The sequence below is a fragment of the Gallinula chloropus genome (genome assembly GCF_964237585.1).
Source record: "Gallinula chloropus genome assembly, chromosome: Z".
Taxonomy (NCBI): domain Eukaryota; kingdom Metazoa; phylum Chordata; class Aves; order Gruiformes; family Rallidae; genus Gallinula; species Gallinula chloropus.
The window spans coordinates 62,618,257-62,644,762 of NC_140089.1; the positions used below are offsets into that span (position 1 = coordinate 62,618,257).

Sequence of the window (26,506 nt, forward strand, 5' to 3'; positions counted from 1 at the left end):
CCCGGCGGCCGGGCTCGCGCCGCGCGGCCCGCACCATGGAGGCGCCCCCCGTTACCATGATGCCCGTCACGGGCGGCACCATCAACATGATGGAGTACCTGCTGCAAGGTAAGCGGCGCGGGGCGGCCCGGCCCTTCCCTCCCTCCCGGCACCGAGGGCAGCGCCCGGCGGGCCGCGGGCCTTGCCTGCCGCCGCGGGGCCGCTGCCGCCTCGGCCGGGGGGCGGGCGACGGGGAACCTGTGTCCGAGGGCGCTCGGGGAGGGAGCCGGGCGCCGGCGGGCGGGCCGAGGGGGGCCGCGGGGTGCCAGGCGTGGGGAGCGGGCCGCTCACCCGGGACGGGGTAACCGCGTAACCGAGCCGCTGCCCGCTGCAGGAAGCGTTTTGGACCAGAGCCTGGAGAGCCTCCTGCACCGGCTGCGCGGCTTGTGCGACAACATGGAGCCGGAGACCTTCCTGGACCACGAGATGGTGTTCCTGCTGAAGGGGCAGCAGGCCAGCCCCTTCGTGCTGCGGGCGCGGCGGTCCATGGACAAAAGTGGGATGCCCTGGCATCTGCGCTACCTGGGCCAGCCGGAAATAGGTGACAAGAACCGCCACGCCCTGGTGCGCAACTGCGTAGACATCGCTACCTCGGACAACCTGACGGACTTCCTGGTGGAGATGGGCTTCCGCATGGACCACGAGTTCGTGGCCAAAGGGCACGTGTTCCGCAAGGGCATCATGAAGATCATGGTCTACAAGATCTTCCGCATCCTGATGCCGGGGAACACGGAGAGCATTGAGCCTCTGTCCCTCTCCTACCTGGTGGAGCTCAATGTGGTAGCGCCAGCGGGACAGGACATCCTTTCTGACGACATGAGGAACTTTGCCGAGCAGCTGAAGCCTCTAGTGCACCTAGAGAAAATAGACCCCAAAAGGCTGATGTGACTGGAAAGCTGGAAGGCACTGGTTTTGTTAGTGTTTCCAAAGAGGGTGTTTTTAAAAAAGAGCCTTTTGAGGGCAAACCAAGACCCAAGAGGAGAATAAAGGGCTACGTACAGTACATACATACACACAGCTGTGTCGGTTGCAATTACTGAGTGTTCTTGCCTTTGTTTGAAGTGGACAGGGTGACGCCATTCAGAGTGTCAGTAAATGCTGGTAGCGGTACTGGCCCTTCTCCTCTCAGGGAGATAACCTGTCAGGAAGCATTTTTGCCTAACGATCCAAACCCACCAGCTTCCTGCAGTTCATTCCTTTGCCTGCCTGCACGTGGGGGCGCTGGCTTTTCTTTTTCCTTTTAAGCACCATTCCAGCGTCCTACCTAGTGATCCAAAATGTTTCTTTTTAAGTGACACCTGAAGTTAATACCCTTTATTGCGGGAGGGCTGTTTGGTTTTTTAACACAGTATGAAAAAGCAAGTGTACCGGAGTTTATGAGAGAAAAGTACTAGAGCATGTGACAGGAACAGGCTGGGGTACAAGGTAACCTCACAGTGAAATGGTTTCTGATATAACCACAGTTATAATTGGGAAACAATTCAGCAACCTTACACCTCCTAACAGGTTTTTCAGATCCTCTAAGGCTGTTCCACCTTTTTCACTGGGGGTGGGTACAGCAATGCTAGTTCATGGGAGAGCAGTAAATTACATGGCTTTATTTGGTATGGGGCTTCTCACACTGAACAATGACATGTTAGGGCATGATACAGCAGCTAACTTAACTAGTGATGATTTAGCTTAGCACATTTCCTGGAGCAGGATGGTTTGTCACCCTTCCCTGTATTTCAGTGATACCTGAATTGGGTTTGAGAGTTTTCAAATACAGCTGAAACAAAAAGAAGCTTATTTAAATGTCTCGAGTTGCGTGTTATTACCTAGATGGGAAATACTTTCTGGAAGGTACGAACACACCCACACTTCTTTTGTTCATACTCACCCCCATCAGACAGCTATCTATCATTTAGCTCTATCCTGGGCTAAATGTTACAGGGCACAACTTGCCAGGGGGAGAGGGGCAGACCTGCCCAGCGCTGCTGAACTCGCCAGGTTGCTCCATGATTTCAGCTGAAGGAATGGGAACCCTCAGGACTGGTGTCACTGTAACCACTTAGGCATCTGTCACTTAAGTGTCATTTCCTGCCACTGCAGCACCACTTGGGCAGCGCTTGCCACACGTTTCCAGGGCTTGTCTCCTGCGACATGAAGCTTCCAGAAGGGATCAGGGAAGCTGAAAGTTCTGTGCCAGCTTTTCAAAGGGTAGGCACTCCGAAGTACAGAGGCACATGGGAAGCAGTAAGTATGGCAGGTCCTTCTCAGATGCCTCTGAGAGGAGCTCAGTAATTTGCTTTCCAAGTGGGGGTGCAAACAGTGTGGATGAAACGGTGACAGAGAGGAAAAATCCCTCATGGAATCTGAGGCAGGCTATCTCAAGCAACAGGAGGCTGAATGGAAAGTTCCCAGTTGAAGTTTTTACACTTCAGAAGGCACTACATCTGACTATAGCTTGGCCTCTAGTTCCCAAAAACGCTAATTTAAAATAGTTCTTTTTAAGGAGAATTAGTTTCAACCTCGAGAGTTGCAGCAATCCACATTACCAGCCTTCTTTATTCTAGCTGTCATCTATGCAGAGAATAGGCAGAGAAAAGCAGCTTACTGCATCAGTGGTTACAGCTGAAGAAAGATGGACACTTGCAGGCACCTAATGCTAACAGTGTATCCTTTTATCTTATGAAATCCACTTTTATCTTCCTATGAAATTTAGCTTTTAAAGCTGGAGATTAAAGAGAGCAGCATTAGTAATACACACTGGAAAATTGCATAGCATAATCCTAATTATCACTCATTATATATACATGGTCTAATTTCATTGTAGTTACACAGACACATACAGAAATGCTCCATCTCTCCTTACTGAGAAGTACCGGGTTTTTAAGTTACACATGTAACTTACAGCACCACAAACATGACTTGTTTTTCATCTTGTGGGATTTCTTTTTGCCAGCTGCAGGAGCTGCATTCTTCAGGGTCAGGGCTTACCTCAGGACTCTCTGTTGCAGGATCTTACCCAAAGAAGCCTTAAGGTTTGGGTCCTGTGCAAGTAATGCCTTCTGTTATTTCAAACTATTCCTCCGGTCTTGTGTAAAGTTTCTACAACTTGACTGATTACCATATAAAAAAGTAGAAAACCCTGACTAAAAACTAAAGGTATGATTGATACTGATACAATTAGGCACCAGCTACTCCTGCTGTTAAGAAAATTCACTTTACAGCAGTTCATCTCTGTTCTTAAAAATTGCTCAGAAAAAAACTTCAGAAAAAGCCACAGGTTTATCCTCTTGGCGCTCCTGGTTCTTCCCAGGGAAAGGTCCGTGCTGTTGTTAGCTCAGTACAAGTGCAGGCAACAGCTGAGATGCTCTGGAAGTGCACTAAGCCAGGGCCACACAGGAACATCTTGTAACACGTCTCTGTCCTGCTAACACAAAACGAACTTTGGATACGTGAACTAATGTGGCATTCAAGCTGCCGTCGCAGTAACCTCAGTAATTCAAGCAAAATGCTCTGTTACATGTCTTCCACACATTAAAATACTGTATATAACCAATGTTTAGGCCATGAATGAAGTTATAAGGGAAAATGATATAAATAAGTTTCTGCAAAGCACTGAAGATTAAAAATAACTACAAACAATTGATTTTTCTTCATAATTTTTAATACTTTTCACTTTTAAATACTGGTTTTAAATTTGTGATTGTAACATGGAAGAGCCAACTTCTTTTCATTTTGAAAACTTATCATTAGGATCATAAAGCTATTATAGAACAGTTACACTCTACACACTCAAGGTACTCAAAAATATGATTCATGTTTTAAGTCTGTAGATGACCAGTGGCAATTCCAATACAGTGTTATCTGTACAACTTGACAAAAATACAGGTGGACAATCTGATTATAGAGAATCTGCACAACTTCATATAAGCCAGCTCAGCCCAATTATGTAGAAGTTAATTTGTTTTTCAAAATGCACAGAAATATGCCAGAGATGTTCAGGCTCTCAGGCCATCTCATCCTCATCCCCAATACAAGTTCTGTCAAGTAATCTTCAGATCTAGTTGGACAACATCCAAATTCTCTGAATGTATGCAGATAATCGAGGAATGATACTTAATGGAGAAGACTGCTGCATTCTCAGCCCTTCAAACTGGTTCAGTTAATGGAGACATCCATTCTAGAGTCAGGAGCTGCTTCCATGGAGACTACCACAGCTCGCCGCTCCAGTCACAGGAGTATGTAACTCAGAGCGCACAGACCTGAGAGGGGTGGGCTCAAGAGACAGAGCGAGTTTACAAAACCTTAAGAGCAAGATCCCTTTCAGAAGAAAGGATCTAATGGCTCCCTGCACATGGGCAATGCGAAAGGCCTACAAGAGATCTGCCTTTTTGTCACTTGTTTTTAAAGAGGCCAATTAAAACTGATTTCTCAGTCTTGCAACTCCTTCCATATCACAGAATCTCAGAATGGTAGGCGTTGCAAGGGATCTCTGGAGACCATCTAAAGTCCAACTCTCTGCTCTTTAAGAAGCCTCTTCCAAACTCTGATTGGGCAGGGCTAGCTATAGTGAAGTACCAGTGCCTTTATCTAAAAGTAAAATGTATTCTTTACAAATAGTATCTGTAGTGTAATTTTATTTACAGAATAAATCGCAAAAGTACATCACATTTAGTGCAAATGCAACTAATGATATAAGTTTATATACTGCTCTGTAAACTTTCCATACCTCTGTAAAATAAAGCTATCCAATTAAATTAATAAACTCACCTGTGTTCCAACAATTACCAGAAACGACAAATAAGGAGTTAAACTCTTCATATTTTGGATGTTGGTTTTGTTTTTTTTAGAGTTCCCATCAGTGGCTACAGTGGAATGAACCATTGCTTGACTGATTGTAAAAAGATGGAAGTACATTTGAGGTATAAGATTATTTCTTTTAACATCGCTATATAAAATGCTCACTGGTGACAGTAAACATGTACAAATTTTCATCTTATTTGCCTTACTAGCATTACCATATAGGCACTTTTCTACATATTCAAATTAACAGAATAACTCTGTAATAAGGCATATTCCATGCACACCATTAGAGAAAGGCAAATAAAAAGGGAAGAGTTATGGAGCATGAAATCTGCATGCATGTGTAATCATGTGTTACATATGATTTCATCTCTACAGAGAAGATGAACAGATAATGTTTTCAACACTGTGCAGATCACATTTAACCATTTACCAAATCTTCATTAAGTTACTAGATTATATTTATTTTCAGGCACCTACCATACTATATCAAGTAAGACTTCCAGCTTTCTTTTGACAAAAATATATCTGAAACTTTTTTCTTGAGATACACAGGTTAGTAAAACACCGAGCAGTCTCGAAAGAGTTTCCAGCTATGGGACGTGGATAAAAGACCTCAAGTCAGTACCAGTCTGCCACAGTCCTCGCCGAACGAGCATCCCCAGAATCAAAAGGCAGGCAAATATCTGACATGTAAATTCTCACAGCAACTAAAGGGAACTTTTCAGTAAGAACTACGCATCCGTATAGCTCTGACGGGTTTTTGATGAGGCGGCGAGTAATTTTCTACATGAACCTCATAGCATGGCTTTATTACGATGAGGAAAACACATGCAGGATCTGAAAATAATGTATTCATTCTCATTCTAGACCGGGAATGTTGTCTTATGTAGACCAAATTAATTCTATATATATATTATAGTGTACCTTCTCACAGCTTCAGGAAAGCCCTGGGTATCATGCAAGAAAGCAGTCCACATAAAGCATGGACAGATGACTTCTAGCTTTCAGGCAGTCTCTCGCCCTCTCATACAGAATCTTGCTAGATATTTCTAGATCATGTTTAATAACAAAAATTCTGTAGCACATATTACATAACTAAAAATACAATAGAAATATAAAGATATCTGGAAAAAAATAAAGCTTTTCACACTCTTACTCCTTCCGAACCAAAGATCGTCATAAGAGTAAGACAATAGAAAAGGCAAAGTCATCAGATATTGACAGCCCTCAGTTATTAACTGACATTTTTATGTAACAAGATGATTCATTATAGAAACCAGCAGCAATGAACTATGATTATACAAAGCGAAACAAAACCTGCCAATAAGTCACCTAAGGCTTTATTGAAGCCCCTCTCTCCCTTAAAATACCCCATCGATTTTTGTGCATATAAAGCGCATACGGTATGCTATGTGTGCACTTGTCTTTTGTGCTTTTTAGACATGCACAAAAACTGCACGAGTATCTTAGGAAGGCTGACAGTGAAAGTCTGCAACTGGTTTAAAATGAAATCAGTAATCCCCATTGGTGATTCAAAGTTGTATGCATTCTTCTTCTTCTAAAGCAAGCAAATAAAAATAGAGCCATCTACATGTTATCAATACATGTATTTATAATTACACACTGATTCAGCAAGAAAAGTTAGCAGGAGAGAGCTAGTGTTAAATATTCAGCCTCATGGTGTTGCAACACTTCTTCACTTCAGTATACAAAGCCTAGAACTTGGGCCATAAAAAGACTGTAGATCCTTCGTTCCAACATGGAGTGCTCTATGCGTGGTCACTTCTCCAACGTGGAATGCTCACCCAGTCTTGCTCCGGTTTCTGCAGGTAAGGGAAGACAAAACCACAGCACTGTGAAGTAAGAATACGAATAAAAAAGCAAGAACTTGTTAAACACCTTAAATAGTATCGGCACTGCTGCGATCAGATCTGAACTGTGGGCTCGTGACAGCTCTGTTTTTCATGGTTCACCTACACTAGTTCTCCAGCAACATGGAATTAAAAATGTGACTCACCCAAGGGCTACCTGTCACAGAACAATCAAATGACTAAGAGTGAGTTTGGAAGTCTGATATAATAAACAGATATAATAAATAGAACCCCTAAATAGCAGTAGCCTATGTCATGCATAGAAAAAAATCATAAAACTGATCTTCAGATCACGGTGTAATACTGTAACTACCAAATGGGATTCAGTGGTTTGACACTACATGTATATATAATCAAGTATATAGCCAGAGTCTACACTAACAAAAATTAAGTGAAGCCTCACTCAGCAAGAAGGCTTGTGTCTGGCAGATTCATACAGCCCCAAAAGTGATCAAAAGAAATCATCTTCTAATGTTGTATCATCATTTAGATGTTTGAAATCATTTTAGATTAGCCCAATGCCCTATACCATTAAAACACATCCACTGACTTCACCATACAGCTGTAGATCCCTTTTTTTCCTTAGGCTCATCAGAAAGGCTAGGAATTTAAGTCGCAGCCTTTTGAATACTCCATTAATGTCCACCAGTCTGTCAGAAAAGTTCCATTAACAGCCATCCTAGATCAAAACTATCCTGTCAATATAAAAGACTACCTTGATCTTCCTAATATTCTATCAAATACGCAATTATAAGGAGAATTTAAGATTTACCAAAACTTTGTGAGGCTCTAGAGAGGCTTCAGTATGTATTCTTTTCAGAACAAGTGGAAAATGCCCATGGCAGTTGAGAAAATACTTTATCCATCTATATTTCAACATAAATTAGACGTGTATGCAAAATTTTGCAATAAACTAGTAAGAATCTACAAAAAATAAATACATGGAAACTCCTGCAGCTCTTATTCTTCATGTCAAAAATACAAATGAATTACAGCAATGCTTTTAAAAGTGTATTGCATTGATACTTCAAACTAAGCACTTCATTCACACTCATCATGGCAAGGGACATTTCTGAACAGCATACTTCTCTTGGGCTTCAAACTCACAACAGACAGAGCAAACGCATACCTGCTGTTACTAGAATAAAATAGGCTTTCCTGCTGTTTTCTCTTGCACGTAGGATGTAAAGCGCTTCAAGAATTTTGGATATTCCCGTTTTGCCACTGCCCGTAACACTGACGCTGGCGCCCATCCTCCTGGGTTCACTAGAAGTAGACAGGAAGAAAACCATTTAAATAAATCCACTAAAGGCTAGAAAAATTGTTATTCCTGTAACTCCTTCTGAAGTAACAGGAAGGAGTAATGATCAGCAGAATTTTTTTTTTAATGCCCTTACAGCTTCTATTACTGCACTTCCTACTCCTAATACTCGAGCTTGGTCCAGTTTTATGATGTCATTATTTAGAAGACATTAAACATGCTGTGTTGCAAGTCTTTGGGGAATGCCCAGATGGAACGCGAAGGACTTCCAAGTAAGGGCAGAAAGAGAGTCCTGAGTTCCTTCTAATGTTGAAGAAAACAGAAGTCATGCTTAACTTCTCAGTAACCGCTGCACTTGTCTGCAGAATTGCTAAATAGCCAGTGTCTTTAAAATTATTTTAAAGCACTTTAAACAAATTCAAACTGATTCTGAAATAGACTTCAAATCACAGGTTAAGTATTTTGCTGAAAAAGCTGCCACTTCCCCTATAGTCAGAGTTCAGAATTTACTAAGGAAAATGTGGTTTTTATGGGAAACTTCTGAAAAGGAAACAAAGCAGCTTACCCCGGAGCTTAACACAATATAGTATACTTATACAGGGTTTAATAGAAATTACATCACTCCTATACAGCAAAGATTTACTGAACCAATTTTTTTTTGGACTTGGACTCTTCAGTAAGCCATGTAATTGATGGTTAAAATATTATGCAGGTGAGCTATGCTTAAAGCATTTTCTAGCTGCTGGAAAGGAGCTAATAACTACATAGCTCCAATATTACAATACACAGCACAATTCTAGGTACAGTAACAATACAATTTGGCCTTGGTAACTTTTCAGTCAATACCAAGGATTCTATCAGTTAAAAAAAATATAAGTGTAGTGCACACTAGATAATAATATAGTGTAGACTAGGTTATACAGCTTGTAAACATCCTCATACAAAATGTATTTGCTCTTTCTTAATACTGAGAGTAAGAGCTGTATCTTTGCTGTCAGCCTAACAAGACCAATCGGGGGAAAAATCCTAGAGCAACACATGAAAAAACACAGCATTACTGAAATGAAAAGCTATGCCAAGTTATCCCAGTTGCAGACATTTGTTCTGCCCACCCCTCCGCTCCCCAAGGTTCTGTGCTTAGGACTCAGCTACACACCGCTTCCATTTACTGCTCTCAGAATGCCACACAGTGAACGATCCCATTCACTGATTCACGTAGCGCATGAATCAGAGTCTCTTTGAACATGAGGACCACAAGTGTGGAGCTATATATAAATCTAACAGCAAACAGTTTTGTTGGCTTTCCTGCCAGCATTCAGCTCCCCAGAATTAGGAGGTATCGTGAACGTCATACTGCAAAAGTTTAGACTTACCGTTAGCTACATATGTAATCTTGCATAGGATGTTGTCCCTGCTTATTTCCTTGTTCCCCTCTGGTGGGCTTACTAGAGTCTGACAAATCATAGCAATGTTTATTTTGGCACGGACACAGCGATTGTTCAGCTGCCAAAAAAAATGAAACATTTGTAAGCCTAAACGAAATGCGTTCCAGCGCACTCGACTGCTAACATTTTCATTTACTATGAAGCCTAAGACACTCCAGAAGCTGTCCTGCTGAGAGTTTGGCTTCTAGTGCTGCATGGATGTAACATGTATCCAAACAAAATGAAAGGTACCTGGTGAATAGGAAAGGGTTAAACTAAAATAAACCAAACCTCAGGTTCTGTCTGCTTAACACATATTAGAAATTCGTTACTTTGTTCATCATGACAAATGAGTGAAGAACCATTTAAAGAATAACCTGTCAGCATTTAGAAGTATCTATTAGTAATTCTTCCCTGGTAAGCAGGCTTTGGCACAGCAATCAAGACAGAAATACTCCAAAGAAAACAATCATTGCAGAACTATGCAGGATGGGAGGTTTAACATATTCCATACCCAGAATGATACAAAAGCTTACTCCTATATCTGAAAATACTGAAGAGTTATTGATTCAATTCCACACAAAACAACCTAAATTCTTTAAAATGTTTTCACATTGCCAGAAATTTTGCTTCTGTTCTGCTGCAACACCCGAGGTCTGCCAACTGTCTGGACAAGGCAAGGATGCTTTTGGCTCAGAATGCCTTCATTAGGTCATTTTATCACCCGGTTTAAATAAACTGTATTTTCATGTAACCACCCCCACCTCCCTCACACCAGTACTGCACATGCCTTACCACACAAGAGAAAAATGGCACCTTGAACGCAGACCTTGCAGAATGACAATAGTACTTACAGGAGCACTGTCATGTTCCACGGAGAAATTGCACACAATCCATGTTTCAGGATCATTTTCACTGAATGCTGGTATCTTCCTGATGGCAGACAAGTACAGCACATCCCTTTGAGAAGCTGGCCACACCCTCTGTAGAGAAACACCTGAATATAAGCTTTACCAGCTTTGCAGGCAAAGTACTTACCGTCCTCAAATACAGGAACAACACAAGGAAGACAAAGCAGGTCAGTCATGTGAATTAAGCGAAAGTTTCTTCAAGTTACTAACTCCATTTTCAAAATGGAAACAAAACACACCTGTGGTATAGATGTGTTATCAGGTTATATGGCTACGCCTCATGTGAGGCCTTTGAAATGCAGAAAACCAACCTGCAAGTGATAAACAGGAAGAGCCAGTTCCCCTCCTGTTCCCTCAACCTCAGGTTTACATTTTAGTTAATACTTCTAAGTTAAAAACTGAACCAGCAGTTAAGTAAGCAGTCAAGACCAGGTTGGATAGCGTTTTGGACAACCTGGACTAGTGGAGGGTGTCCCTGCCCATGGACTAGATGGTCTTTAAGGTCCCTTCCAACTCCAAACGTCTCTAAGATTCCATAATAAGCATAAATAGATGTGTCTGCAGTTACTTATGTCTTCAGAGAAGGAGAGAAATATTTAAAACAAATATTATTTTTTAAAAATACTACTAATAGTATTATTTAAAAAATACTACATTATCTACAACAAAGTTTTAGAAGCAAAATATCTGATAAAGAAATACAAAAGCTATTTTCCTGAATAACCAATGGGGGGTGGGGGGAAAGTTCAGCTTTTACCACAACACTATACAGTTTACACAACTATCTTACTCAAAATGTGTCCTCTGTTACAGAAGTTTTAAGGTAACCACATTATTGGCAAAATTGTCGAAGTCAAAGAACTGGTTTCATATTTGAGTATACTCCTATCTGAAATCATGCAAAATTAAAGACACATTCGTGTACTTGATCCCCATTTTTTTAACCTTTAAGTTACAGTTGTTGGTTTAGAATTCAAATGAGAATTTTAGTAAATTTACATCAGAACTGGTTGGGAGAGCTGGGAAACATAATGAAGTGACAAGAACAAATCTTGTACCAGCAATTCTATCACCTCACAATGCAAATGTGTATGTCAACTAGTTGTGGTCAACAACGGCTTGCCTTATTGCAATAAAATACACAATACAGTGGTATATAGTCACTGCTGACTTATTGCTTCATTTTGCTTTAGACTACTCTTGCCTTGCCATCTATTTAGAGATTAAAAACAGTCCTCACATGTTACAAGCTCTATCAGGCACACGTAGGGCCAATTATGCTATCAAGACAAGTTTGAAAAATTGACATAAGTTGCAGCTTAATTGAGGACTTGTTCTGAACTGCTGTTTCAAACAGTAATTGTAAGATGTTAAGCCATTAAAGTATTCAGAATCAGATTACAACACATATGCCCCAGACTGTCTAAGGTATGCATATGGCTCAAGTGTTATTACCTTATGTGTCTGGTAAATGATGATTGCATTATCAGCTAAATTTTCCACAACATGGAAATTTTCAATTGTTGCTAAAAGAGGAAAGGGGGGGAAAAAAATTCCATCAGTATAAACAAGCACAGATATTAGGTCAATGTTATAAACAGTATCTTTGCTGATGAACATGCAAATCTTAAGAACCAGTTCCTTACTTTCCCAGTCATTACGAACGTCGACATTCCAGAAGTAGTGGCAAACTTCATGCCCCGTTACCCCTTTAACGGCATGGGTTGCTTTCAAAGGATCTAACACTATCCCGTTCTCTTCTACCTCTCTTCTGTACACCTATAGCCAAGCACAGAGAAAGAAAGAAATGCAGAAGAGAAACTGTGAAAACTGTGCATGTTCTGTTAAAAATTTCATCAAGGTTTTAAAAACACTTAAGTCTTTAAAAACACTTAAGTGTTTTTTTTAAAAAAAAACTTACCTGAAACACACTTACTAGAAAAATAATGCATTGAGTAATTTGCCCTGACCATGTTCCCTGCCAACTGCCAATGCAGACATTCTTAATGTGGCAATTCACATTAAAATTCCATTATCTTAAGAATCTCCATTCCAGAAGTTAAATAAAACCTTATTTATCACCATGTGCCTGAATCCATAGAAGCACAGTACAGCAGCCAATACAGTAACTTGCTACTCTGTAACATTCATACATCAAATTTACACATCATTTTAATACCATGTTTCAAGTAGGAGGGAACTAGAAAGTAATCTGCAAAGATAAAGCTACTGCAAGAGTTACTCATGCTTTTGAATCATTCTATGATTCTCATGCTTAGAATCATTCTATGATTTTGTATTAATAAATATGTTAGAAGCCACACTTCTTGTGGATTTCAGTCCTAACAAACTACACTGTGGTCAGGGAAAACTGCTTAACAGCATAACTTGTTGAGTGCAGGTAAATCTGAGAATCATTTAGGCTGGGAAAGACCCTCAAGATCATTGCATTCAACTGTAAAGCTAACACCACCAGCTCCACTGGATTGGAAGTATCTGTCTTCACAGGGCATCACTTTGAATCAGATAAACAAAATCCCAGACATTTACCTTCATTTCTCCTTCTTCTACTACTAGCTGCCAATTGGCATCCCCTCCTACATCTTGTAAGGAATACGTCATATGGTTTTGTACCATCTCTTCCACCTTTAAAGGAAAAAAAAATTGCACATTTTTAACTTGGAATGTACAGTACTGGGTGCTGCAAATCAGTACAATCATAAGATTGTGTGCTGGAGCTGAATTTGGAAAACAGAGCTTTCTATTACAGGTTATTACAGTTAAGAACAGATACTTCTGGTTTTCAGAAATAAAATCCAGAATCTTGATATAGCTTTCAACTTCATTCTTTCCTACCCTTCCTTTTCACCTCTAAACTGTCAAAACTCACTATTTCTACATAAGACAGTTTATCTCAGCATACTTCAGGTAACTTTACACAGTACTATAATGCACTCTAATATATTCACTGAAGACCATTTTAAAAGCTCAAAGGTGAGGGGGATGGGAAGGAAGACAGACAAGCTCTAAAAGATGAATGCATAATAAAAAACCAGAAATGATTACATAAAAAAATATGATGACACACAAACTCTGCTATTATAAAATACTCATTTTAAAACTATTTTGCTTGGCAGTTGTGTGAGGTTTTTTTAGGGGCCAAATATTTAATATATTTTTATCAAAATGTGTGAAACCTTTTTTTTTTTTTAAATTCCAAATAATATGCATGAAAATGGGTGCTGGGACAGAGGATGGATTTTTATTTTAAACCTACATCCTTATTTTGCTTCTTTGTTTCTCCACCCCTTTCTGAATTCTGCTCTTCCCCCAAATAAAAACAGAAGCAAAAATAAAAGGTATCCATTATTGCTGCAGAATATGTACAAGTGCCTTTCACCTGAAAGGTTAAGTCCACACGATTGCCACTATTTTCCTCAATTACTAGAAATGCCGTCTTTTTTAAAAAAAGAAAAGCACTACAAGCAAAGGTTAATCAATTGACCAACACAAAGGTTAGTCTATGAAGTGCACAATCACAATATTAATAGCCTGAAACCCTTAAGTGGTTTAGCACAACTTACAATAAATAAGCCTAGTGTACATATACAATAATATATAAATTGTATAGGAGCAAGTAGAAATCAAGATTAAAAATATTAATGATCTTTTTCTGATACACTACAGACTTGAAAGATGTTATTTACTTTTAATCTAAGGCAGTAATTTCATTTGTACTATGTACTCCATGGGCAATACACTTAAGAGCAGGAAGAAAAAAAAGGTAATTGAATCAAGTCAAAATCCTCAAAGTACAACATCAAAATAAAATCCATTGGATAGAATTTCTAGTTTATCTTATTTTAACTACAGACTTCTTTACAGAAGGAAAAGTTATCAGTCCAGTTTAGGAGGTTTTCTCTGGGTTGGTAGTTTTTGAGGTTGGGTTTTGGGTTTTTTTAATTATAATGAACTAAAAACACCTGGAAGATTTGTGTTTCTGCTTTTAGATTGGCCATTCTTTCCTGACAGTTACTGGCAGGTTTCCTACAAGAGAATTCTTCTTTTTTCCCCCAGTGATACAATGACAGTCAATCCAAACTAGGTAAGAATATGGGCCATGTAAGTACTTGGTTTACTGGCTCTAGGTCCCACTTCTTTTGGAAAGGAATCTTGGCAGCTCCCAACATTTACCTGCCACACCTTCAGGTCCCTCTGTCTCTTCTCCCATATTTCCTAACCTCTTAAGGACAAAGACAGCTTTTGTATGTTAGGTTTGTCTTTTGCTTTTTTGCTTTATGCTAAATGCAGAGGGCTGAGAGGAACAGCAAGGAAAGATGAGGCAGCACCCCCAGGAGTGCAACCTAAACAATTTTCTTACTTCTGCTTCACCAAGGAATTGCAGTACCTACAACTGCCTTGCACACACTACCTGCCCAAACTGTATGTAATCTACACACTGGTCACTGTCAACCTGCACCTATTTCAGAGGCACAGAATCACAGCTCTTTCCCCCTTCGAGGCCACACTATTACCTCTGGGTTGCTGGCAGGCTACATGCATGGTCTGCAAAAATACCTGTAACCTGTATGCCATGCAGCCTTGACCTGAACATGTAGAGGGACGTTCTTAACTTTAAAGGCCCTCAGAACATCTCTGACAGTCCTTCAAAGGAAAGTGACCTGCAAAACACACCCAGTGTTTTAGGCTCACAACCTCCCAATGAATAAATACCTTTCTAGAGGCACACTGAAGAACCAGCTCACACCAGAATACACATTAATATTTCTCAATCTTAAAAACAGGGCTGCAAATTTCTACCTGAACTTTTACAGATATGAAAACTCCATGCATGTGAATGAAGTATAGATACAAGTTACGTTTATTCAGAATCAATATATTAGCTTTACTTTCTAGAAGTCAAATCCTCAACCTAGGGACAGAGGCCAAGGTCCTATTAATAAGGTTGAGAGCAGGTTGCCACCAAAAAGTGTTCTGCTTTTCTCTTCATGCTCTTAGTTGTCTTTCACCTGCTTGTTTAGCAGCAATGAAGATCCACTGCAGCTGGACTGACTCGTTGATCTGGCAAAAATTTGTTCTAGGGAAAATACTGGATGGGAGGGTGGGGTGGATAGTTTCTTTTAAGTTAAGAAAAACTGTCCTTTCTGCAGTGAGTCCATTAACTCGAAACTGCATTCAAAACCACTCAGTAGTAACTTCTACACAGTATACATAATCCATGCAGCAGCTGATAAAAGCAACATCTTGACTCTAGTCCATTTGATCCAGATCCTCGGTTAGCATTACTGCGATAAGGACTTGATCCACCTCAATTTTTTTACAAATGGTTAAGTTTTTCACTCTGATACTCAGGTTTATCATATGAATGCATAAATGTTATTACAGGCATAAAAGAGCAGAAAATGAGGATGCTTGCATAATTTAGCAACTATGAGCTCCCCTTATGTTGAACTGCCCATGTATCTCTAGCTTGACAACCAGGTCCTATCTTTGGAATCAAACTTGCTTTCTATTACTTGATTTCTCCTCTCCTCCCAAGCAAAAACAAACTTGAAAAACTAATTTGACTATTGGAGTACCAGTAGATGATCCTATCAGTGTTGTGCAATATAAACTGCATATTCAATTCCATGAAATAGGATGACTGAAAAAGGTCAAGGCAAGTGTGGGGATTTCAGTTCAATAAGCAAGCTAGGGTCCTGCTCAGAAAGCTGGTAATAAGGTTTGCAGGCAGTACAATTCCAGGCTCTGTTAATTAAAAGAAAATCCATTTCTTCTATTTGGAGGAAAAAAAAAAAGTTGTTTGCAGTGTTACTAGTAATTTCAAAATATCAGATCCCAGAATGTTCTATATTCACAGTCACATATAGAGCACAGCAGAAGGAAATTAATGTCACGAAGGCCATGTCTGCACCAGTTTGAGAATAAAGAACAAACACATGAACTCACCTATTGACTTCTACTGTGACCTTCACAATAAGCACCTACAGTAATTTCATGTATCACTGTAACGTGTCACTATGACTACACTGACATTCAGGATGACAGATTGACTTTCTGAAGGATAAGCGAATATACTGAAATTCGTTGGTAAAAATTCTCATACCCACAACTGTGTTTGTCAACAACACACTTCATGACCTTTCAGTAATGAAACTAATTGTAGAGGTCAAAAACGGCAATAGCGAACCTTAACATTTAATATCTTAATGTCATTAACTAGTAAATCAAACCTTCAATTTAAAAGCAAGAAAAACTACTCAATTTGAAGCAAAGACTGTATCCAACCCACACAAAACAGGTGTAATTCTACTTTTGTTATAATCAGAAATGCAAAATTTTTGAATTGTAGGCATTTCTTCTAAAGCTACTGTATTAATTCCAACAGTTTCACAAGATTTGGGCCTCTGCACAAGTAATATGCAAGCAAGCATAATGTAAAAAGACAACCATTTAGTACAGGAATAGAGAACTCATTTGTCTCAATGTACTAGTCTAAAGCAGCAGTGATTTATGTAACAAAAAACCCAGGTTCTAGAGAAGAGGATGAAATACAGCAAAGATATGCAACCCCCACTCTACACTTCAATACAGTACCTGGGCGCTGAATCTGTGAACATCATCAGAGGCACTGACTAGATCAATGGAAGACATGGAGGAAGAGCGACTATAAGGCTACCAGAGACAGACAAAGAAAAAACCAAGTAATCAGAACAAAGGCACAACAGAGCATTCAGTACCAACTTGCAAGCACAAGATAATGAAGAAAAGGAAAACAAAAGCACCATAAGCAGCAAGCACAGCAGCGAATGCTGATTTCATGCACCTATTATGCATTATGCTCCCACTGTAGCCCTGAGAGAAGCATAGTGTTTCCAGTAACGCTAAAAAAAGTCCACTCATTCAGATACAAAAGACTGGTTTTGTTGGGTTTTGGTGGGTTTTACTTGTTCTGATTGTTTGGTTGAGTTTTTTTGCAAAATCAATTCAGTGAATTTTCATCAAAGTATCTTAAAAACACTGAGGTTAGCAAGTTGGGAATTTCCTTAAATTATCTAACTGGAAACATTCTAAATAGATACTCGAATCAGTATGTTTTGAGCCAAGATGGTCCACAGTCCCAACAGTCCCTCTCCAATTTCAGATACTTCATTTAAAAATGCATTGAAAGTTACTAGAAACACCTAAAAAAAAAATCTCACCTATCCATACAAAATATTATATGTAACTATCACAGGTCAGCCCATTATTCAGAAGAGATCAGGAGAAATATCTTACTTTCTGGACAAATCGATGAGTCCCCACAGCAGAATATGCATCTCCAGCAGGTAAGGATGTTGGCCAGTGTAATCTGACCTTTTCACTTTGGGACTGCAACAAAACAGACTTAATCATTAGTAGTCAGCTGCTAATGGGTGGACTATGAAACAGAGTGAGTCACCCTCAGTCTACACAGTGGCTACCATCACTAATGCTGTCCATAACAGGCATGAAACTGTCATCCTTCTGGAATTATCTGGAAGTGAATGTGCCTAAAGACTGAATTAGTTCCAAATTTAAGGTGTATTTCTGAGTTAAGGAAAACAAATCAGCAGCAATAAGGATCTATGTAGTAGTACAACACCCACTCAAAACTTCTACTCTCCACTAAAAGATTCCAACATAGATAAATTCTGATGGGCACTATACCTCCACTAGAAAGTCTTTTCATTCTTAACCAAGTCATTGCATTCTATATTCACAAGCCTAAACACATGTAAGACAAAGGATGCACCACTTTGTTATCCCACTCATTTTGTATACTGCTATGCATTCTACATATTCTACATATTTCCTCACATGCATCTTATCCCTTTTTGATCCTTGTCACCGAAATGCATTCAAGAAGTGAGTCCAAGAAGTAGCCAGCACCTACAGAATTTTTAAGTAAAACCAAACACCAACAGAACTATGACTTTCCTAATTCACATACTTCTATAATCAAAAGACATTTCAGATCAATAATTAGGTTTTGATAAATAGCAGCAGTGTTTGATATTCTTATTTGCACAGGGCATTGGTTACATACGAAGATAAGTTTTATCCAAGACACTTATTTAGGAATTAGAAACCATAGATACTCAACTAGTTTAATACTTTATAGAATGTTTTTTTCTGTGTAAGCTGTGAAGTCACTTTCTCAAAATCAGTGTTAAGCAACAAGACCTAACTGTAAAAAAATATTAAGTTAACTCCCCTTGTTAGTGGCAAAATAAAATATTCAGGATATCCTGGTGCACCCCAAGATTGAGTTTAAGCCATAGAAGTCTCCCACGAAGTGCCCATCATTTTTTCAAGTATCAATACCTGTTCTTCCATTTTATCCTGTCTATCGAGAGCAGCTTCAACAGCATCAAAAAACTCTTCTTCATTAATCAGACTATTAGGACCCTCCTAGAGCATAAGAAACAAAACCATTTCAAAATTTTGGAGACATCATGCTTACATATGGTACTGTGCTTTTAAGTGATCGAAACAAATGTCTTCTACAGGCATCAAATATTTTTTCCAATATTCTTCGTTTACAATTCCTCCAAAAACCTTAAGTTTTTAAGGAATTTTCTCCCTCTAACTACATTTAAGATAGTTGTATACAGAAGAAAAACAGGAAACTGAGTAACAGTCTCAATTTCCTTGGACATCAAATTTAGCTTTTAATTAAGATGTATCTTTACTTAAAAATGTTTACAGTGCGTCAGTAAAGTACATGTATGAACATAATTGTGTAGCTACACTCCTTCCAGGTATTCCAGTGCCCTAGGGCAGATTCAAATACACACTCAATACACAGTAATAGATGACAAAATTCTGGTGATCGCAATTGAGAGATTCTTGGAAAGAACAGTTTAACACTAAACACCAGGTACAGTTGAGTCACCTATTAAAACCTTGTGTCTAAGTAAAGTGGTAACTTGAGAAAATTAGGTTTAGTAATTTAAATGTCTTGTAAAACAAGACAGTCCAACAAATTAAGAAAACCTACTTTACAACAGGGATATCTTGGAAATGCAGCTGAATTCATAACCAGGTAGACAACGTCCAACTTCCTATCCATCCTTCTCTTTTACAGTGTATGTCTCAGTCACAACAGAGAACCTAAGCTCAATTATCATTTAAACATCTCAATACACTGATACTATTTCTATGTGATTTGTAAGTAGAAAAGTGTTTGATTAATGTACATGAAAGAGTCTAGTTCTTAAAAACTGCAAGACTGTTTGAGGTGTATGAGCTTCCATTATTCTTCACAGGGTAGTTCGAGCGCCTTAGAATTTGATTAAACATTACACTGAGGAGGAAGCTACTGGAATTTATGATCTAACAGACTAAAGGAACCTAAAACCACTAAAAGTTTGTCAACATTAAATTGCAAGAGGTGGTAACAAGTTAAAAATTAATTCACATTAACTTCAGATTTTAGGACTGCCTCTGTAGTCAGGATTTTCATATTTGCTTTACATATCTACACAGCTGAACCATTAAAAAGAGAAAGTACAAAACTGTTGCATATAAGCAGTATCACATGTAAAAGAAAAAAGTAACAGCAGAAATATCTGTAAGAAAATGCCTTAGATAAAAGCAGAACATGGAAACTTGAAGAGACACTTCCATTCTCAAAAATTAAGGACTGAGACTCCTCGTGGTTTCAGTTTCCGAGATGGAAAAACAGAAGTAGCATGAACACACCTGCATGAGCCAAACACCTTGATTTATACACCCTTTTCCCCACTCTGAGGAATAGGATAATCTTTAAATGTCATAGTATTTTTAAAAATCTCAAAAGCAGAATTTATACCTCATAGTCTGGCCCTCCAAAATGGGACTTTTTCTTCAGTTCTGTCACAGCATTTTTGTATGCTTCTTCAATTCTTCTTCTTTTCTCTATCTCCTGTAAAATTACATGGTCATTTTTTGTGGTGAGAACGAATCAACTGATTAAAAGTCAACGTGCCAATAAAGAGAATGACCAGTATAGCTTTTTTCAGTAACAAGTGCAAAGCTGCTGATTTCCTGAATTGATTTGCATGCCTTTATTATATTTGTTCATATACATGCATACATAATAGAAATCTTGGGGAGCCAGCTACCTTGAGGATAACTTCTTTAAGTCACGTGGAAGAAACTGGATCAGCAAGCGAAAACTGGTACCTAGTTTAAGTGCAGCTATTCATGGCTCATTGAGGGTCAGACCTTGTATCTGACTGACAGCATACATATATAAACTTTCTTGACACAGACGCTTGGGCAGTGACAACAAAGGGCGAAAAGCAAGACTGGATAAAAAGTTAACTTCTTGAACATGGTGAAATACTAACAAGTCACAGCATGTACATTTGCATCTATAAATAGCTGGCACAGGATCAGTATGAATCATTTTGTGAACTCCATGCAGAGACTAACAACACCGTTCTCCTATACTAAGTGTGTGACTGTAGCCACCAGTGATGTCTGTCGCATATTTTGAACAGGAGTAATGTTGGAATTGGATTGTGTCTAGTATTTCCTCTGCAAGTTCTACATACTGGCAGATATTCTCAGTGAAAAAGCTATAAATGCTTCTGAAATTCTTGCAGAACTCAGCTTTAATATTTAAGATGTTTCTCTGTCCCCTTTCAGATCAGTTCAGGTAGAAGAAATTTAGGTCGTATGGGTGACAACTGGGCACCACACACTATTTATTGCAGATAGGAGTATTGAGCAACCCAACCTGAACTTTAAAGATTCATTGGAAAACCCTTAAGCAATACTGAAAGGCTGAGTTCACCCACTGGGAATTTGGTGGTAACAGTCACTCTGGAACATGTTTTCCAGCTTCTAAAGAAAAGTTTGAAAAATAAAGCAACGGTTCTGATGTAAAACGAAGCAGTATATTTTTCTACAGGAAAATTCTTGGAGGGAAAAAAGCAGCACTTAAAAAGGAAGACAGTTTTGTCTCTGACTGTGAACATAGGCTTTCCCCTTTTGAAACTGTCACAAAGAGGCACTCACTGCTAACATATTTCATAGAACTTGCAAATTCATATTTTTTGAAAGTAACTGGAGAGTCCTGAAGATGCACAAAGCATGACTTAAGCATAAGCCACTGAAAGGATAGAAGCTCAACCAGAACACTTGGAGTGAAAACAAAAAAAAAAAAGCCCCAAACTACTCCCGCTTGCCCCAAATTCCTACACTTCCTCTGTTTTTTGTCTGCAAATTACTGATAATTCACATGTGTCAAAAGACAGCTCTCCAAATCTGTCAGCGTCTATTGGCAACTACATTAAACAAGAAAGAAATCGGGAAACTGACTGTGCAGAAAAAAAAAATTATTAAATGTATTAAAACTCTGAAAAATTGAGTTACAATTTCCAAATGTGAACAAAATAAGCCACATTAAAAAATGTTAATCTTGAGGTAAAATTTAATGTTCAGAAGACTAGTTTGCATATTAATAACAATTAGTAAGATCAAATGAAACAAGAATAGAAAAATGCTGCTGTAGTCAAGACAACAAGCAAAACATCACCACAAGGATTTTGTTGCACATAAAACAACGGACCAAATACCAGAAATTAAAACCTTCCCTGTTTGTCCATTTTAAGAGACGTCTATTTTAAAATACATTCAAGAGGCTAATGCTGAAAAATATACAGCACTGGAAAAATAAAAAGTCAAGTTCAAGACCCTAACGGTTAAGAGTACAAAGCCAAAAGCAAAGCTGCAACTACTACTACCTTTAGATAACATTACATGCTTTTGTATTAATTTTATTCTGGCCATCTGACTGTTTTGGTAACAGAAAGAAACTAAATATAGAATTCTAAAAATGCATTTTTGAAGTGCATTATTTTATCAGTCTCCTAAAAAAGATGCTCTTATAATCATTTGTTTTCAAAGGTTTTGAAATAGTTTCCAACCTGCAAAACTAACTTAATCCCTTTTATTAAAAAAGAAAGGGGGGGCTTTATAAAGATACTTAGCAACACTGTACTCATCTCTAGTTTAACTGTAGTCTCCTCTAGATTCAACAGATTACATGGAACTTGAGCTTTTTAATATGAGAGTATTTTTAAGAAAACTGTAATTCTGATACATGTTTGTTTCAAGCACAGCAGGTTTTTAGGCTAAGAAAGTCCTCTACAAGATGGAGGTTATATAATTTTGTGAGGTAGTAGGACTCTTTATTAATCCACTTTGTGTGCTGCTGTTAAGACAGTTCTGAAAGCAGTGGAATAATGAAACTGGAAAGGAAAGGACAGTGAGCTGGATTACAGTGGCACTTGCATTACTTATGAAACACTCATTGATTTTAGCCACTGACAGAGATCTTATTCTTCCTGTGACAAACCTGCAGAGTGCAGTGTCAGTGGCGTAAAATATGCTGACATGCAAAGAACAAACTTGATGTTACCCCTGCAGCCCCCCCACCTTCTCCACCAGAACCCACCCATGCAAAACTACAAGACTTTCAGCTAGATGGACTTTTACAAGCACTGAGCAGACTTAAAGAGCTCTAACACCCTCCCAGCTAGACCACAAACACAAGCAGGTGCCAAATTTAATGCTATTTTCCCCACTAATCTCTCAGAGAAGGTATTTTTAATTTTTATCATCTCACAGTATTTTTTGGAGCAGTTTACACACCTATCTAAGAAAACCAGAAGTAGAAAGCTCAACACCATTCTCCTCCACATCTACCAGATGATGGCAAAATGTTTTTAGCTCATGCCCATAGTTAACAGCAGATGCTCTTATAAAGCCATCTTTAACCACTAGAACAACAAGACAAAACAAAACTGAAAGCAGCTCTAGGACTTGAATGGAATAGTGTTAGAAGATGTCTAGTTACAGTAAATTGCTGTTTTTAAGGGTGTTAGTCACAGGGGACTGGAGGGGGGGACTCTGTGGGAAGAGGCCCAGGGGCTGTCCCATGTCAGACACAGACAGCTCCAGCCAGCTCTGAAACAGACCCACTGCAGGAGACAGCTGAGCCCATCTACCGTATGTGTGGCAGCTCTCTAAAAATGTATTTAAAAGCAAAAAATACCCCAGTGAGAGAGGAAGGGGGAACAAGAAGTGAGAAATAACAGAGGAGATGCCAAAATTAGAAGAGCAGTAGCTCCAGTACTGAGAACATAACCACACTGCAGCCCAGGGAAGACCCCATGCCAGAGTAGAGGGGCACTTCCTGAAGGAACTGTGTCCTGTGGAGGGCTCACACTGCAGCAGATCTTTCCCCAAGGGACTGCTGCTTGTGGAGAGGACCTGTGCTGGAGCAGGAAAAAAAAGTGTGAGGAGGAGGTAGCAGCAGGACTGACTACAGCCCCCAGTTCCTCACCCTGCACTGCTTGGAGCCAGCAGTGGGTAGAAGGGCCCACAGTGAAGGAGTGAAGTCGAGCTTGGGAAATAGAGGAAGAAAGTTAGTTTTGTGTTTGTCTTTTTGTTTACCATTAACGAGATCTATTTTAAATCAGTAACAAATTGATTTTTCCCCAAGTCAAGAATATTCACCCATGATAAGAACCAGTAAGAAACCAGACTGAAGCAACCCTGTCTGATCTCAAATTGTCCTTCCTTTACGCAGGAGGTTTGGGTGAAAGAGATAGAGAGACTTCTTGAGGTCTCTAGTCCAACCTGAATTACCCTATGATTCTATGGATAAGCTTCAAGTCCTGAAGGTACTATAATTCCTACAATTACTTTGGTGAAGCAGTAACAAATGAAGTGTTGACAGAAGTTGCAATACAGTCAGGGCCAGGCCTTTGACATGAACAAAGACGACCCAGGAGACAGAGGCAAGGATTCCAACATGGATGTATTTTGTCTGCAGGAATTTATTTTTGAATCATCTACCACTAAGACATGTGGAGTACGATTTGAAGTGCGATACAGACCAAATTGAAAACATGTTAAGTGAAAAACAAGAGACAACAACTGCTAGAGGACTGCACAGGATACCAATCAATAATGGCAGGATTCTAGAAATGTTCCCCAGGGCTCAGTGCTGGGGCCAGGCCTCTTTAACAACTTTATTAATGAGCTGGACAAGGGGATTGATCTCACCCTCAGTAAATTTGCAGATGGCACCAAATTGTGTGGAAGTCTCGATCTGCTGGAAGGCAGGAAGGCTCTGCAGAGTGACCTGGACAGGTAGGAGCAAGGGGCAGAGGCCAACTTTATGGGTTTCAACAAGGCCAAGTGCTCAGTCCTGCGCTTTGGTCACAATAACCCCAGGCAAAGCTACATGCTTGGGGCAGAGTGGCTGGAGAGCTCCCTGGAGGAAAAGGACCTGGGGTTGTTAATGGTCAGCCAGCTGAACATGAGCAGGCAGTGTGCCCAGGTGGCTAAGGGCATCCTGGCCTGTATCAGGAACAGTGTGACCAGCAGGATTAGGGAAGTGATTATCCCATTATAGTCAGCTCTGGGGAGGCTGCACCTCAAGTGCTGTGGCCAGTTCTGGGCCCCTCACCACAAGCGGGACATTGAAATGCTGGAGCTTGTACAGAGAAGGGCAAGGAAGCTGGTGAAAGGTCTGGAGCACAAGTCCTGTGAGGAGCAGCTGAGGGAGCTGGGGCTTTTTAGTCTTAAAAAAAGGAGGCTGAGGGGTGTCCTCGCTCTCTAGAACTACCTGCAAGGAGGGGGTAGAGAGGTGGGGGTCAGTCTCTTCTCTCAGGTAACAAGGGATAGGATGAGAGGGAATGGTTTCATACTGCACCAGGGGAGATTTAGGTTGGATATCAGGAAGAATTTCTTTACTGAACGGGGTATTCATGTACTGGAACAGGCTGCCCAGGGAAGTGGTGGAGTCACCATCCCTGGAGGTATTTAAAAGGTGTGTAGATGTTGTGCTTGGGGACATGGTCTAGAGGTGGAGTAGGCAGGATTAGGTTGTGGTTGGACTCAATCTTGAAGGTCTCTTCCAACCCAAATGATTCTATGAAGTCTGAGGTACAACCTAGCCAATCCTCCTGCACATCTCATGACACTGTTCCTTTCAAGCTGCTATAGCGGGTGAGTAGGCTTAACATGACCTGTCATTGCAATCAGAATAACAGATACTCTAATACCACACACCTAAGAAATTAAAACAATTAGTATAAGACATGATTTAATATCTCCATCTCCCAAAATGAAGTGAAATAATCATATCTTAGAGGCACTGGGTTAGAACTGGGTTAGTTAGAACTGGGTGTTCTCCCTCAGTATTGTCACCATCACTTATCACAATTAAAACGTTTAAGAGATTTGCATGTCATTTTGCAAGCATGGATAATTAGGTCTCTTTGAGAAACAACACACTTATTACTATGGAATACTGTCACGTCCTCAGTAGATATAAAAACATAGAAACACAATCTGAACACAGGCTGGAAAAAGAAAGACTATGATAAATAATGTTACTGTATCACCAGTTCAGATAATGCTTTATTATTTTATAGGTTAAATAATGAAAGCACTTAAAATTAATATATGCTGTATGTAAAAATAAAAGTAATACCAGGAATAAAAAAGTTAACACCTCATTTGAATTTTCAATCTCAAGCTAAAGAAACTTTTTTTCCATGAAAGTAAAGGAAAATGATCTTACCTTATCTAGCCTTTTTTGCCAGCTTTCTTCACGTTTTACCATGAGTTCAATACAATGAGAGAGTGTGGCAAGTATTCCAGCAGTAGTTGCCTTGAAAGTTATAGCTTCTCCTTTGAAATCTATGCCATTAATTCCTTTTGGTGTCACATGTGGAAATACTAAAAAACAAACATGAATCATTCATGGATAGCTGCCTTTACCTCAAACATTTTACATACATGCTTTGTTTTACAAGTGTTTGAAGAGCACAGGCTGGATAGAAACTTTATGTAAAAATAAAAATCAAAAGTGCTAATAAATTTCATCTATCCACAGGATAAGGAAAGAGATTCAAAAGCAGCCGCACATCCCTTCAGCTTCATCTTGCTATACTGTATCTCAACTCTGCTTGTAATGCTGTATTACTCTGCACTCTGCAAATCATGTGGGTGGAGGGAGTGGTAATACTTTGTAACAATAGCAGTTTGACAGCTTGAAGTGGGGACTAATTAACACAGAGCAACCTTACAACATATCTGATACAGCACTAAGAAAGGAACCATTTCAAAATGCAATCAAACCCAAACCATAACATT

General features: G+C 39.4%; 2 protein-coding genes across 3 annotated transcripts in view; one reads left to right on the forward strand and one right to left on the reverse strand.

Moving 5' to 3' along the window:
- MED18 (mediator complex subunit 18) lies at positions 1 to 1,360 on the forward strand. Its single transcript, XM_084278099.1, has 2 exons — positions 1 to 108; positions 374 to 1,360. The coding sequence occupies exons 1-2, from the start codon at positions 36 to 38 to the stop codon at positions 925 to 927; spliced, it is 627 nt and encodes a 208-aa protein (XP_084134225.1). The 5' UTR covers positions 1 to 35; the 3' UTR covers positions 928 to 1,360.
- Positions 1,361 to 6,308: 4,948 nt separating this feature from the next.
- Positions 6,309 to 26,506, reverse strand: part of CERT1 (ceramide transporter 1) — a gene marked incomplete at its 5' end in the record, with an annotated part of 78,573 nt that continues 58,375 nt past the window's right edge. The window contains 12 exons of one of the 2 annotated variants that reach the window (XM_084278672.1): positions 6,309 to 6,656; positions 7,834 to 7,970; positions 9,339 to 9,468; positions 10,244 to 10,372; positions 11,756 to 11,826; positions 11,947 to 12,079; positions 12,851 to 12,946; positions 16,919 to 16,996; positions 17,600 to 17,692; positions 18,668 to 18,754; positions 20,157 to 20,249; positions 25,932 to 26,089. In XM_084278672.1, the coding sequence (XP_084134798.1) occupies positions 7,843 to 7,970; positions 9,339 to 9,468; positions 10,244 to 10,372; positions 11,756 to 11,826; positions 11,947 to 12,079; positions 12,851 to 12,946; positions 16,919 to 16,996; positions 17,600 to 17,692; positions 18,668 to 18,754; positions 20,157 to 20,249; positions 25,932 to 26,089 (1,196 nt within the window). In that variant the 3' untranslated portion in view covers positions 6,309 to 6,656; positions 7,834 to 7,842. The remainder of the gene's footprint in view (positions 6,657 to 7,833; positions 7,971 to 9,338; positions 9,469 to 10,243; positions 10,373 to 11,755; positions 11,827 to 11,946; positions 12,080 to 12,850; positions 12,947 to 16,918; positions 16,997 to 17,599; positions 17,693 to 18,667; positions 18,755 to 20,156; positions 20,250 to 25,931; positions 26,090 to 26,506) is intronic. The other variant, XM_084278673.1, reaches the window with a different exon arrangement.